The 15,691-nt window shown below is 40.4% G+C and overlaps 2 protein-coding genes across 3 annotated transcripts; one reads left to right on the forward strand and one right to left on the reverse strand.

Moving 5' to 3' along the window:
• Positions 1-6,523: 6,523 nt before the first annotated feature.
• On the forward strand, positions 6,524-9,768 carry LOC104437991 (guanine nucleotide-binding protein subunit gamma 3). Of its 2 annotated transcripts, none has more exons than XM_039308930.1 (6): positions 6,524-7,299; positions 7,454-7,654; positions 8,110-8,162; positions 8,286-8,324; positions 8,401-8,445; positions 9,214-9,768. In XM_039308930.1, the coding sequence occupies exons 2-6, from the start codon at positions 7,508-7,510 to the stop codon at positions 9,749-9,751; spliced, it is 822 nt and encodes a 273-aa protein (XP_039164864.1). In that variant the 5' UTR covers positions 6,524-7,299; positions 7,454-7,507; the 3' UTR covers positions 9,752-9,768. The 2 variants fall into 2 exon arrangements, with proteins under 2 accessions (XP_039164864.1, XP_010049345.2); XM_010051043.3 differs by having other exon boundaries at positions 6,525-7,299; positions 7,427-7,654.
• Positions 9,769-10,781: 1,013 nt separating this feature from the next.
• Positions 10,782-14,451, reverse strand: LOC104437992 (subtilisin-like protease SBT1.8). Its single transcript, XM_010051046.3, has 3 exons — positions 13,666-14,451; positions 12,382-13,416; positions 10,782-11,804 (listed from the first exon to the last, which is right to left on the reverse strand). Exons 1-3 carry the CDS (start codon positions 14,303-14,305, stop codon positions 11,134-11,136), a joined length of 2,346 nt encoding a protein of 781 aa, XP_010049348.2. The 5' UTR covers positions 14,306-14,451; the 3' UTR covers positions 10,782-11,133.
• Between the last annotated feature and the right edge of the window lie 1,240 nt (positions 14,452-15,691).

Below are 15,691 nucleotides of genomic sequence, written 5' to 3' on the forward strand. Positions count from 1 at the left end.
CAAATGTTCATGACTTTTCTATCATACTATTCATGAATCTCAAAGCATATATATTAAAGTAAAATAGACCTTTCAACATCAAAAACAATATCAAATAGAATAGGCTTCTTTAATTTCTAATACAAATTCGAGTGTCTTGTCGAGAAAGATGTGACAGAATCAATTATGTAAGACAAAATAGAAGAAGCATTTTAAAATGTCTAACATATATATATAAAATAAAATTAATTCAGCTATACATGTTGCAATAGACTATATTGTCATACTCATAGATCTAGACCGTGTAAAGATATAAAATGAGTTTTAGTCATTAATAAATATTTTAAAATGTGGAAAGATAAAATACTCCAACCCAATTTTATAATGGTTAATACCACAAAAAATTCTAAATTAATGCATTTATAACAAATTTATCTCAAAATAATTTTTTATTGACCAAAAATCATAAACTAATACACCCGTGACAAATTCTAAAATTGTCAAACTAATACATTTGTTGCAAATTTTTCTTCTAGTAGTTTTCATTAAAAACAGTTCGTTTTGTGAAAAATAATTTTCGGGAAAACGTTTTTTGAATTTTCTGATGTTCGTTTTATTGAAAATAAATTCATTGGAGAAGATGTCTTCCATGAAAGGAAAAAAGTCTTCTAGATTAGGGAAAATGTTTTCCACTTTTGAATAGTATAAAACATTTTCCTTACTTAATCTCTCTTATCTCACACCTCTGCAAATTCTCACTTCCTCCTCCTTTCTTCTTCTTCTTTTCGTTTTTTATTCGAATTATTTTTAATTTTCTTTTTATTTTTTACTTGAATTATTTTTAATTTCCTTTTTCTTTTCTATTTCTTTTCTATTTCTTTTTCTTTTTCTTTTCTTTGTTTCCCATCTTTTCTTTTCTTGGCTAGTCGTCAGTTGTTGCCAGCAAATCTCGAACTCATGCTCTACACTCTTGCTTATCATTTTCTTTATTTACTCTCTCATGTAGTTGTACATTGTTTAAGCAAGGAGCTCTACATGCTTTGCTTCTTTTTTCTTTTATTTATTAAAACACAAAAGACATAGGAGGAGAACAAGCCACTCAACTGGAAGATTCTCATTAGGGCTGTACATGATTTGCTTCTTTTCTCTTTTGCTTCTTTTTAAAATCCATACGAACATTTTTAGAGTAAATGAGCGTTTGGTGACAATGTGGAAACAAAGATATGAAACAAGTTTGTCAAGATTTAAAGGCAAATTCATATTTGATGGATTTATAGATCGATAAGTAATGAATGCCTAAGTGGTGAAGTCTTAGAAAATATTTTCCTTATCGAACACAAAAAAATATTATTATTTTATTGGAAAATGACTTATGAAAAAATATTTTCGAAAATGGTTAATTTTCACGAAACAAACAAATCATGAATTGATTAATACCACGAAAAACTAAAAATAAATAAATTCGTAATCCAAAAACTGTCACATATCGTTCAATTTATCAATTTAACGATAAAATTTAACAAAAATCAATGAATAATAACTTTGTGACGGATATATCGATTTGAGATTTTTTTTCATTACATCAATTCATTTTATAATACATCCACTAAAGAGGAGGAAAATCAATCTTTTTGAACCCTTAAAAATAAATAAAATAAAATAAAATGTTGAGCGTGAAAAAGAGTGCAAGAAGGACTTTTCCTTTCTTTTTTTTGTCGCGAGTTTTATCTATCACGAAAAGACTCACTGAAAAAAGAAAGAGAGAGAGAGAGGGAAAGCCACAAATGATGAGCATCCGTTCTCCTCTCTCCTTCTTGAAACGACACTGCGGAGCGTTACACGGGGAGAGGACTTTGGCTCAGTAATTTTTCCAGAGTACTGCGGGGTTCTGACCAAAGCCCCCACCACCCCATCACCTCCTCCGACACGTCGCTGCCAGGGCCACGCGATTCTGCTGCTCCGTAGTACTTCGGGAAAGAGCGAGACGTCCTGTCGTCTCATCCCCGTCTGTCCCACCCACCCCCGTCCTCCCCTCCAGTTTTCCACATTTCCTGTACAAAATTTATCGTCTTGACTTACTTGGCTTAGAACTCGTCGATTTCAAGATCAGTGTCCAGAATTAAGGATACTGATTAGACGGGTCAGTTCTAAATACCGTACAAAGCACGCATCTTATCAGCAAGAAATAAAATTCCGATAGATGCTTCTATCAGTAGTCCAATGACTCAGTTCCCAGCCCTGAATGCATTTCTTATTTTAATATGTTAGCCTTCATATATTGTTCCCTTAGTTGGAGAAAAAAAACTTCTTCCTTCACCCCCGGAATACCTTCAAATTTTACGTCCCAAAGTTCTTGCCACGTTGTTGACAAAGTCGAGACTCTTCATTATAATTTCATTTCTTTCGTGAAAAATTATTAATTTGAAAAAAAAAATCATAAAGATGATCACTTATATTACTTACAAAAATAAATAAACTAAAAATAATTTGCATCATTCATTAATATGGTTAGATATAAATTGTTATCGATAATAATAATAATTTAAGATTGATTGCTCTCGAAAAACCACAAACCGATACACATGTAACAAATTTACCCCAAACTATTTTTTGACCACTAAAAACCCAAAACTGGTATACCTTTAATAAATTTACCATAAACCGGTACACTTGTGACAAATTTACCCTATGTTAGTTTTCATTAAATTTTACTATCAAATTATTAAGTTAAATGACATGTGATAGTTAAGCGATATACGATTTAAGATTTTATGCTATGTTTGCCACAATTTACAATTTTTTTTATTTTCATGTGATATTAATCAAATTTAACGAATGGTATATTTGTCACAAATTTACCATTTTTGGGTTTTTGCGATCGAATAAATTAGTTTGGGGTAAATTTGTTATAAATGTATTAGTTTGTGATTTTATATGGTCAGTCGGGGTAAATTTGTCGCATGTGTATTAGTTTGGAGTTTTTCATGGTCAAAAAAATAGTTTTGGTAAATTTGTTACTGAAGTGTGCGATTTTGGATTTTTCAGAGTATTAACCCTTATTTTAATTGATATAAATGATTATTTTTAAGAAAATATTTTTAAATTACTTATTTTTGTAAAATAAATACACCTTAATAACGAACAATACTTATCGTGTAGTTATGGGATTACTAAGTAGTTGACAAATAAGATACTATAGTCATTTCATTTCAATGGTATACTATTTTATCCATCCAAATATAGGAATTCAAGTTAATTTTCACAATGGTATATATAAAAGAAAAAAGGCAAGAGGTTCAAACTTCGTATACTCATAATAAGAGAGGTTACTTCTTACGCAGTTTGGCTCTAACTGCACTAAAATGTTATATAAGCTCTTTTCTAGGGTAATTTCAAGACATGGGCGAAGAAATCTAATTATTTAGAGAATCATGAAATACCTCATAAGTCCCGTGAATCATTAGGTTTGGGCGTTTGACCTCTAAAATAGGCATGTTCAAGACCATTTGGCATGTAGTTTGTGGGATTTTAATAGATAACTTCAATTTCCTGAGTTGGAAATCTTCCGATGTCCCAATCAACTGTGCTAAAGCTGGAGATTTAATATCAAGCATTATACTCATTTAGCAAGAATTCAAGTTCGGAAGGTCTTAGTGATAGTCTGTTTGGAACGATTTTGCCTTTCAAATTGTAACTCTTTTATTAAAAAAATAATGCGGCTAATGCACTTATATATAATGCAAATAGTCACATCTTGGATTATGATTGAAATATAAATAGTTAGGTTTCTTCCTCATTTTAAGGAGACAGTTAAAATATTTTAATAATATAAATGCTTTATTTGATGCGCGGATCAAACTTTGGCAGTTCCAGCCGTGAAAAACCACCTCATTAAAATTATAAGGGATAAGCTTAACATTCAAAAATGTTGAGGATGATCCGAGAAATAGGAGACTTCAACGAAGCTGGGGGATTGATTTGTGCATCTTCTCTACTACTCCTTCGGAGCCGTAGTTGTGGTTGCCGCTGAATGACTGAAGGCTGCTTGGTTCGCTAGATGGCTCCCGGTTTTTTGTTTAGGGGTCTTCTGGGTGGGTTGCTTTTGTTTGGCCGGCTGGTTGCCTTCTTTTGGTTAGTTGGTCATTTTAGATTGGTTCTTTGTGGGTTGACTAGTTTTCATTGTTGGTTTTAGCTGTTTGGCTTGTTGTGCCGTTGTTTGGCTTTTCCTTTTATCTCGGCACCCTTCCACTCATCATGCTTCTTATTCATTTTGAGTGTGAGTTGTGGTGTCGTGATCTCTCTATATAGGTTGGTTTAAGCTCAATATATTTATTATTTACACCAAAAAAAAAAAATTCGAAAGCAATTTTTCATAGAATTATCCATTGTAAGTGTCACTTACAAAAATGAATGAATAAAAAAAATTTCATCTTTGAAAATATGCAAAAATAAATTGTTGTCATAATAAAAGCATTTTTATTGATTGATTATTTCAATAAATATAAGTTATAATTTTTTGAAAATCTTTTTTTTCTAAATTATTCATTTTTTGCAAAGTAAATAGAGTTTAAATTTCAAAAAATTTCTCTTGATTAGTCTCGCATATCTATACCTACATACGTACCATCTTTTCCACATGTAAAAAGCTTATGGCGCATCGGTCAGCTCCATTTCGCCTATGAGTTTGGATATTGTGAATTTGCAAAACTAGTAATGCATGTGAAAATAATGATAATCTATAAGCAATAAATTTAAATTAAGGTTTATTAAGATAAAATAAAGTGTGATCCGTAGAAAATAATAATAATAGTAGCTAGATGTTTGCGTTCTTGTCTCGAAATTAAAAATAAAAATAAAATAAAGTGTTATGCTCTGTATTTTGATTACGGATTCTCACAGAAGTTTTGATCCTCACCTGTTTGTCCTTCTTACGTTTATCAATTCATAATATGAAGAAAAGTAATTTATTTTTGGATAAGCGAGCAGGTGGTATCCAAGTCATACTCACGCAATTTGATTGATTCATCTTCCCCAATGATCTGGAGAGGGCACTACCATATGAAGACCCAGTGCATTCAAGAGTTAACTCTTATAGCATTTCGAGCAAAACTTTACTCTCGAAATACTATATAATATCAGGGCCTAAAATATTTTTATACGAAGTTTCATGATTATATTAAAAAAAAGTCATAAATGGTCTCTAAACTTTGATATAGTATATAATATGATTTATGAACTTTTCATTTATTTAATATAATTTTGTAACTTCCGTTCAATATAAAATACAATTTTTAAATTTTTATTTTTTTAATGTGATATCTAAACTTTTAGTACATATTTAGTTTAGTCCCCAAACTATATAAAAATGTTAAATATAGTGTTTCTATTGATTCAAGTTCAGGGACTACATAAATTGAACATGTTCCAAAAATTTATAGATTACAATGAATAAATTGAAAGTTCAACGATTACATTACACATTAAATTAAAATTCATGAGTCATATTAAATAAATTTAGAGACTATTAAGTCGTTATTTCTTTCCGCAACGGGACTATGTACTCAAACATCTAATGCTTGTTGAAATAGTCAATTCAAACCTGTTTTGGATAGAGTCCAACAGTCAATTGAAATGAATCAATCTAGGGGAGCCATGTCATGTCGCTGTTAGGGGACATCGTGGGTCCTATCTATGCCCCTATCTTAGTACACTAGCCAGCTTTATTTTATTTGAATAAGAGCCCTAAATGTCTAGCTGTTTTTTTTAATTAACACCATTATCAACACTTGTCAGTCAAAAGCTGAGGGAGAGTTAGATCCTCGATTCAAAAATTTCCGTAACCCCTCCATGAAAGGAACGTGACTCCATGCAAGTAGACCTTGTCATATAATAATGACCACTGGGTTTTGACCTAGGACAATATATAATCCGATAACATCTAAACCTACACCAAATAATTTTCGAAAACGAGATAACATAATATCGAGTCTAGAAAGATTATGTAACAATTTAGTCTCATTTCAGATGCCAAAATTTATATATTTTGAATGATTTCGCATGTTTTATGCATATAAGTGGGGTGAGTTTGATGTGAATTTCCATAAAACCTTTTCTACCATCCCTCTCCTGGCTCTGGCTCACCCCCCATTATACTTTTTCCTCGAGTTTGAGGCTCAAGTTCGAATCTTTGCTGCAAAAATGAAAGAACCCACTATCGGTTTTTTTTTTTTTTTTTTTTGCCTTTTCTTGACTTCTTTTTCATTATGTTTTTCCCTTTCTGGGTTTGTAGGTTTAATTAATCCATAAACCAATCTCATCTCAAAATCAGAGCTGGATTCGTAAAACACCCAGAACAGAACAGCCATTTTTCTCTCTCTCTCTCTGTATCTGTCTCTCTCTGTCTCTCGCACGCACACGCTCTCTCTCTCTCTCTCTCTTACGCAGCTTTCACGTGTCGTCTGAGGTACGATCATCGTGCTTTCCGCTTTCCTCCTGCGCTGAGAAGAGCTAAAAATAAGCGCAGACGCATTCACATCACATATTCAGTGAGAGAGAGAGAGAGAGAAACAGAGGGGGAGGGACAGCGACGGTGCTCTTCTTGGTCCTTTCCTCACGATCCATTCAGTTCTTTATTTGAAACCAAAGACGCTTGAACCAAAGAACTGTCAACTCTTCCTCAGAGGAAAAAGAAAATAAGAAATATGTCGCCGTACACACGCTTGGGTTTGCAGGCCTTTTTCACAGCCGTCTTTACCACTACTGATTTACTGCGACTCCTAACTTCTCCTTCCCAGAACCGCTGTCATTACCATTATTAAAAGCAAGAAAAACAGGGAAAAAAATGGGGGGAAGGAAGGGTAAAAGGAAAAAAAAAAAAAAGAAAAAAGATCAGAACCCAGTTTCTCCAGTTGTTTTGTCTCCAGAAAGATCCAATCTTTTTTCCATTTTTCGGGGGCTAACCAGTTAAATTTGATCGAAAGTACTGTTTGTCAAGAACCCCATTTTGCGTTTATAATGAATTTGTAGGGGAGGCACGGAGGGAAAGTCGAGAAATTTTCACACGCGATGCAGTGCGAGTGAAGTGAAAATCTGCATTCATATTTTTGGCACTTTGCATTAAAACACTGCCGCTTTCAGCCCCCTGCCATGTCCTGCTGCTTCCGCAGAGATCTTTTCGGACTTCGGGTCGTCTTTGTCCCTGTCAGAGGCTACTAATTACTCCCCCTGCCACTGGACCTTTTCTTGTATGCCCATTGGCATTGCCATTGCGCTCTCATTCAATTTCTTTCACCTAACGTTTCATTTCCGCAGCTCCTCCTGGTTTGTCAACCTCCTGTCCAGAGCATTATTGTTCACCTGGTGTTGCGTGTGTTGCCATTTTTTTTCTCTTTCTTCTTCTTTTGGTTTTAGTTTTTCATTATTGTGGTTATATTGTGGTCTTGTGTAGTGTTTGAGCGTGTGTTTTTGGGCATAGAGGATCTTCCATCGATTTGATTTTGGTTCGAGTTGGAAGTGCGGGTGTTGTTGGATGGCTGCTCGGCCGGGCTGTTCGTCGTCGGTGCCGTCGCTGCCGCCGCCGTGCCCGAAGTCGCCGCCGGAGTATCCGGACTTGTATGGGAAGCGCCGGGAGGCTGCGAAGGTGCAAATGCTGGAGAGAGAAATTGGTTTTCTTGAGGTGGGTCCTCAGCTCTTTTAGAGTTTTTTGGGCTTGATTTCTTAATTTTTTTGTTTTACTTTACTCTTTGAGTTTTGCCGTTTGGAGTCTCTTATTGAGAATTACCTGTTGTACCCGAAAAATGATAGAAGAAAAGGAAAAAAAATTGTGATTTTGGGAAATGTATTTGTTGCTTAGTGTGATTGGTGGGTATAAGAGAGCTGAGACAGATCCTTGGGAAGAAAATTGTGGTGGAAAAGTTAAACAAGTGTAAATTAATCCCTTTCACGACGAGTTTAATTTGTGATGATGAGGAACTTATGAGTGGGGTGCTTCTTGTAACGTTAATGCATTGTGCTTGATCATCTTCACTTGCTCTTTCTCTGTTTTCTCCCTATATTTTTCAGTAGTTTTTACTGGAAAAACTTAGTGGTTATGTAATCTTGACAATTGGGTGGAATCTCTGCTTGGAGCAGGAAGAATTAAAGTCTCTTGATGGACTTCCACCAGCTTCCAGATGCTGCAAAGAGTATGCTTAATTTGCAATTCCTTGTAGAAGTATATAAACAGTTAATTACAATGTTGGTTGGAAAGCTCGCTTCATGTCCATCAGCTAACTCTTTTTTTCTGCTTGAATGTGACGGCCTTGCAGGGTTGCCGATTTTGTTGTGACAAAGGGCGATCCTCTCATGTAAGATAATTGGATTATGCAACCTGTGATACAATTGATATGGTATTTTTTATCCTTTTGGTTCAATTTCATGCAGAGATCGGAAGGGAAATAAATCCTGCCGCTTTTGGAAGTGGCTCTGGTAGGATTTTCTTTTCTGTATTTTTGTTCTTCATTATCCTTGCTGATACTCTTGGTGCTTTGTTCTTCCGTTGCTTATTTTAATTTAGACTCAGATACTTCACAAGAAGCAGAGTGCATTTAATCATCCCATATTCTATGACATGCTGGCATGGTATTAGATTCACAGCATTCGGACAGCTTTGATTGAATTGAATGTATGCTTGGTAGTTTCATTTGATTGCAAAGAGGAGATACATTTCTGTATACTTGCCATACCGTTCTGTACAATTGAAAAGTATGTAGAAGATCGATCACTCTGCCTGCTGCATAAATTTGCTGCTATATTATGCTAAAGGCTTGTGTTGTTTTAGTAAGCCTCTTCAACCCTCTTCCCCACAAAAGTACATCACAATAACTCCTCGACTCTTTCACTTTTAGTTGTCATTGGTGATCCTTCCACGAACTGTCTTCATCTCAGGCTTTACATCATCTTTGGAAATTGCATGCTGAATTCTGTTGACTGTTTGTTATTTTCTATCATTTTATCATCCTGATTATCATTTAGAAACTAGCAGAAGAAGCTCATCTAATCATAAATCCTTTTTTTATGGAGAATTTTATCTGCAATAACCCTGTTTGTGAATGTTGGCCCTTACTATACGGCCTTAAGGATATATTTCAAAAGCTCATGGGGAAGGACAATATAACTTCTTTGTTCCAATAGAAGTCAAACTGTCAACTTAAGATGATTCCTGATATACTGTGGTTTTGCTCCTTGGCTTTGCAGCGGAATGTCCTGTTTTAGCCTCTCATGGTTTTGCTGCTGCTGCTGTTCTGCGTGCCCAGTTCATTTACAATTGCCCTGCAGCTGCAAATGCAACTCGTGCAGCTCATCTAAATGTTGCTCGTGTCCAAGTTGCTCAGCACGCAAGTGTCGGTGTTGCTCGTGTCCCAAATCTGATTGCTGTAGAGGCATATCTTGCTGTTTTAGAAGTTGTACCTTTTCCTTTCCTTCTTGCCCTAGTTGCTCTTGCTCTAGTTGCTCTTGCCCTAGTTGCTCTTGCTCTAGTTGCTCTTGCCCTAGTTGCTCTTGCTCTAGCTGCTCTTGCTATTCCTGGCCTAGTTGCTCTTGCTCTAGTTGCTCTAGTTGCTCTTGCCCTAGCTGCTCTTGCTGTTCCTGGCCTAGTTGCTCTTGCTTTTCCTGCCCTAGTTCCTCTTGCTGTTCCTGGCCTAGTTTGTCCTGCCTTAAGTGCCCGAAGGTAAGCTGTTGTTTCAGTTGTAACTGTAAAAAAATATGTTGTGATCCTCGCTATTTATGTTACTAGCACAAAGTTTATATGAATATTCTCGGTCTTGTTCCTCCTCGATATTTGAGTCGTTCATAAGAGAATGTTGAAAGGACCAATGAAGATAATGAAATAGTTGAATTGGCAAAGTTTCCATTCGCTAATTTGTGCTATCATGGAGGGAACCATCCATTCATCAAGTTGAAGAGGGACAAAATTATTGGCCTGAATGACTCGTGTGGCAGATTCATGCCAAGCTACCTATCTGGCTACTGACATGAATCTGAAAAAAGAGGGGGGTTAGTGTAAGCACCTTCATGACTTTGAAGGGATAGGCGAAACTCCAATGCGTCAATTAGCTGATTTGTGCACTCGTCTTCATGACTTTAAAGGCATAGGCGAAATTCCAATGCGTCAATTAGCTGATTTGTGCGCTCGTCTTCATCGGTTAAGTCTCATCTGAGCAGCTGGACTGCGGCATCTTACTCTGCTTCTTGAACCTGCTCATATTCTTCTTCCTTTTTAGCCTATGCTAGAATTTGCAGTTCGGTGAAAGTAAAAAGACGGGCCTAAATTACCAGACAAACTCCAGGATTCAGACTCAATGAAGGAAAAGGGCAAGTTGGCTCTGCATATTTGGGGATAAGGTCAGGCCTGGACCGATTTTCAGGTGGGGTGCGGATCCTTTGAAATTATAGTAGGACCCAGATGGTCACTGTTCATGTTTTTGAAAAATTTCGTACTGATTTGTATCCGAACAGGGAAAAACAAAAAAAACGTATTGAAGTGAGAGTCATGTCGTCCTGATATAAATGCTCTCGTGAGCCATGACATCATTTTTTATTAAATCTAGAAGATTTGACAAGCGCCACTTACTTCCACGATTGAACTGAAATATTTAGTAATTATCTTACGGTGGTGTTCGTGTTGTTCTCAATGCCTAAGAATTTGCAAAACCTCGTCATGGTCCTTTCTTTTGCTCAAAGCACAAGACGGATCGGTACACTTTGCCTGGCTGAGACCAGAGCATTGGAACACGAAAAGTAAAGCCTACAAGCAAAGAACCACATAAGTAAAACAATACCATGAGGTGCTTCCATTATAAAAAGACCTTCCTTGTCGCTCCCATAGTTCCTTGTCTGAGGTGTTTTAAAAACAGAGACCTCAGCTTCACACGCCTTCTGTTGCATCAACGTTTACCATAAAATCAAATTACAAGTTTCACTCTTCCTCCCTTCAATCCTCTAGGCCTACTATAGAATTACCGGATCGATAGCAACACCGTGCAATGCAGTGTTGTATTGATTCCGCCCTAGTTGGCTGAAAAAAGCTAAGCTACTTAATTCACAAGTAGCAGCTCGTAACTGAGCCAGCCAGGGTAAAGCCGAAACACCACACCGAAAGCCCGAAAGATTGACCGCTCAACTCACCAACTTGGTCCATGCATAGGCCACCGGACTTCTAACTTTGTTTTGAGCATTGCTCCAAACAATGCTGCCGAACTCCGACCTTGTTGTTGGGTTCGTGCCCTTTTTCGAGACGAAGGTGACCGTGTACCTCATCTTGTCCCCGACTTTTGGAAAGATGAGCTTCATCGGCTTCACCGTCACCCCGACTGTTGACGGGCCTGTGACCGACACATTGTACATGGACCCTGCGGCCCCCACATTGGTCAGCTCGCGAGTGTATCTCACCACCTTCTTGTCATTGAACACCACCGAGAATGATGGGTAGTTGAGTTCACCAGGGTCGGAGAATTTTCGAGAGCATGTGACGTTAGGGCGCTTGACAATTGTCTTCACGTGGTCGATGGTGTAGTCTAGGGAACAGAGAAAGGCGATGTAGTCTTCAGCCTTGAGGTCATACACGAGGCCGGGAGAGAGGGCCTTTTGGGGGTCCACATGGCCTGAACCGTGAGCCCATGGAGTGGAGAATGTGCCACCGGCGGCGTCCCGGAGGGGGGACCTGGTATTGTCTAGGTCGTAAGCAGTGGTCATGAGAGCGGATTTGATTGCGCTTGGGCTCCAATTTGAGTGGGCAGATTTGAGCAGCGCCGCGACTCCGCTTATGTGCGGGCATGACATGGACGTACCTTGAAAAACCAGTTAAGAGCGTCAGTGATGATAGCATTCATAGTAACATAAAAACCACATCAACATATCCTTGAAACTAGATCTTCACACGACACCACTCTCATCTAGGTCAAGAGGATTGGCCTATGTACGATAAGCTGATCGGGTCGGATGCGAATTCTCAGCAAATGTCAAAAATGTCATCTGAAGATTTTTCAATTTTTTTTTTTTTTTGGGTTAAATGCCATCTAAAGATTAACAAGCGATTGCACTGCCACATTCTATCATGTTGCAGATCAAGTTTTGTAACACCACCATAGATCACCGTTCGATGCAACCAATTTGGTTCATCAATTGGGACCACCTTCTCCATTATTTTTAGACTTATAAGCCACCATTATTCACTGAAGGTGGTACCTCTTTTAGCAGTCAGTCTATGCAAGCCAGCCTAGCCTTTTGTAATGCTCAAGCAGACTCTACCACATTAAAGTAAATGGAGCACGCCCAACTACAACGTTTTCACATGTCAACATCACGTTAGGAAATGTGAGCAACACTTCATAAATGGAGAACTAGCCGTTAGGCAGCAACCATTACCTGACAGTATATTGAACAGGGTCTTCCGGGTATCGGACTCCAGCCCTGTGGGCCCAGCTGCCTCCGACCAGCCGGCCAATATGTTGACCCCCGGCCCGATCACGTCCGGCTTCAGTATCTGCTGGGTCACCGTGTTGGGCCCCCTGGAGCTGAACGCCGCCACCACCGGCGACGGCCTCACGTTCACCACCGTCCCTCTGAAGCTGAGCACCGCAGTCGGGCTCCGGTCGCTCTTCACGTACTCCCTTATCACATCCCCCATTTTCCTCCCAACTGCGACCGCCGGGATCAGGTGGCTGTCCGCCACCAGCTCCTCCCCGTTCGCGGCCGTGTTCACCAGTATCATCCCCACTCCGCCCGCGTCCCGCACCACCTGACCTTTCTCAACTCGGGCATTCACCCCCCGGTCACACAGCACCACCTTCCCACGCGTGAGGGCGGGGTCGAGCGACCCGGGCAAGCACAGTTGGCCTGAGATATTGGAATCTTTACTATAAATCACGGGCACGGGATTATGCCCCATCCCAGGCCCTGAATAAAGCGAGACTCCGGCATAGTGTTTGCCGTTGCCTAACAAGGCATATGCTGGAAAATCGCGATCGAGGGTTCCGGCACCAACAGTCATGATCCAAGGCGCCACATTGGCGAGTGATTCCTTCGCTGGCCCGCTGTTTCCAGCCGAGCAAGAAACAAAAATGCCCCTCTCCATGGCAGTGAACGCGCCGATGGCGATCGTGTCGCGGTAATACGGGGCAATCCCGCCACCGAGGGAGAGCGAGAGGACATCGACACCATCAAGGATGGCTCGGTCCATCCCCGCGAGGATGTCCGCCCCGAAGCAGCCACTGCTCCAGCAGACCTTGTAAGCAGCCACACGAGCGTGCTCGGCCATCCCGCGAGCCGTCCCGCTGGCGTACCCGAGAAGGCTGGCGTTGGCCACCGGCGACCCGGCCGCGGTGCTGGCCGTGTGGGTCCCGTGCCCGTCCCGGTCTCTCGGCGACTCCACTTCCTTCGGGTTCTTCAAGAAACTCGAACCTTCGATTTAACCCAAAACAAAATGCAAAGTCATCACCCAGAGGACGCAAGAACAGTTCAATTGTAATTCAATCAAGCAATTTTTTCTTAAAGAATCAACTCAATGATCATTCAAATATCTGCAGATCACACAATTCAGACGCGAATGAAATGCTTTCACTTAGATTCTTGTTCATTCTTACTAAAAACCGAACCCCATCAGTCATTACTTACTAAAAATGATGAATCGTCAAGTCAATGATGAATTACCGGAGGCCATGCGAAATCCCTTGGAGAAGAACCGAGCTCCGATCAGCTTCTTGTTACACGACTTCGCGCTGAAGTCCGGGCCCGATTCGCACGCGCCCTTCCACCGGGCCGGCAACTCGGGCATCCCGGCGTCGTCGAAGCTCTTCGACTCCGGCCAGACCCCGGTGTCCAGGACCCCGACGATGACGTCCCCGAAGGCGCGCCTCTTCCCGCCGTTGGGGCCCTCCTGCGGATCCCACAGCCCGAGGTCGCCGGAGATGCCCAGGAACGCCGGCGTCCGGGTGGTGTGGAGCTCGTAGACGGTGTCCTCGTAGACGCCGAGGACGGAGGCGGACGACCGGAGCGCGTCGGCCTCGTCCGAGTCGAGGGTCGCCGCGAAGCCGTGGAATGCGGCGGTGTAGGTGTAGAGGAGCGGGTCGGCGGCGGCGGCGGAGGCGTCGGAGGAGGAGGAGAGGGATTGGAGGCTAGAGGCGTACCAGTCGCGGTGGGTGGCGAAGGAGGAGGGCATGTGGTGGGGGTTCATGTGGACAATGTACGTCTTCTTGGCCGCGGCGGCGGCGGCGGCGGCGGCGATTGCCGAGGACAGCAGCAGCGCCAGGCATTGCAGGGCGGCGAGCGAGCGGATGCGGAGGTTGGCCATGGCCGGGGGAGAGGCGAGGTAGAGAGAGAATGGATATGGTTAGAGAGAGAAAGAGAGAGAGAGAGTGGAGGCACAGTAGTGGGGGTGGCTAGTAGGGGGACATTGTCAGCGGAGGAAGATGGGGAGGAAGGAGAGTGCACAGAGGGACGCTCGTGTCGTGGGTTTATATGTTCGGCTCTCTGAGAGAAGGGGCTTGGATTTTGCTCTTATTACGAATATGCCACTGCACTCGGAAGGCCCTTTCGTATGTGGAAATTAATGTTCACAGAGCTTAGTTTGGTTGTGCTCACTGTCTATGTGACTAGTCACGGAAGGCCCGTCGCATAACTTGATATAATTGTATCACGAGTCCTTTTGAAATGCAGTACATTTTTGATTGTGATATGTAAAGTGTTTTTACTTATATAACGCGATCCATTAACGTGACATTACTAGCATTCGTATATTTTTGGGTAAGTTTCAGAATTCGGCATTTGATTTGATTTTCTTTTATTTTTTTCAATCGTGAAATTTGCCATTAGTAGACCCACATCTGAGGTCATTTTGCAAATTTTCAAAGCTTATATAATTTTTTGACAGTGTTTTAGACTTTTAATCATGATGGGTAATTCTTTTTAATAAGCAACAATGATTTTTTTTTTATAAGGATAAGTATATTAAAAGTCCTAAAACTTATTACAATAGTGCAATTAAAATCTAAAACTTTTATGAATATGCAATAGAATTATAAATTTTTTTAAAAGTAAAGTCAATTCCTAAAACTTGTTGATTTGTCCAATTAAGTCCATTTGTTAATTGCATTTTTTGACATGACAAGTTCTATACCTAATTTTTGTTTTAAAATTTTCAGAACTTGATTGCATTTTTATGATAAATTATAGAACTTGATTATACCTTTTGAAAATTTGAGGATTTTCTTGGTTAAAAGAAAGCTTTGGGATTTAATCGCATGTACTTGAAAAGTTTTAGGACTTTAAACGAATGAACGAGTAGCTTCATACATGTATGAGTGACCGGTTCATATCAAAGAAAATTGAAAAAGAAATTCCGACGAAATCGAGGGGCAAAAATGGGAACGCAGGCTCGACACGCCGTACATAGGGAAGGATCGGGACACGCGGGGCACGGCGTGGGGCCGCATGATGCTGTCGCGTAGCGCGTGGGGGGACGAGATCACGCCAATCCAGGGGAGGGAGAGCAACGCCGACAGCGACACTGCCTACTCACACACTAACGGCTACTACCTCCCCGCTTTCCTCGTTTCTGTTTTTCTTTCGTGTTCGAGGAGTCAACAATTCTGACCGGAACGGTCCAATCCGAGTGCGGCGGTACCCGCCCGTTTCCAGTTTCCACACCTCACGGCTCGTGCGTGCCACCGCTGACTGA

This window comes from Eucalyptus grandis, chromosome 3, assembly GCF_016545825.1.
Source record: "Eucalyptus grandis isolate ANBG69807.140 chromosome 3, ASM1654582v1, whole genome shotgun sequence".
Lineage (NCBI taxonomy): Eukaryota > Viridiplantae > Streptophyta > Magnoliopsida > Myrtales > Myrtaceae > Eucalyptus > Eucalyptus grandis.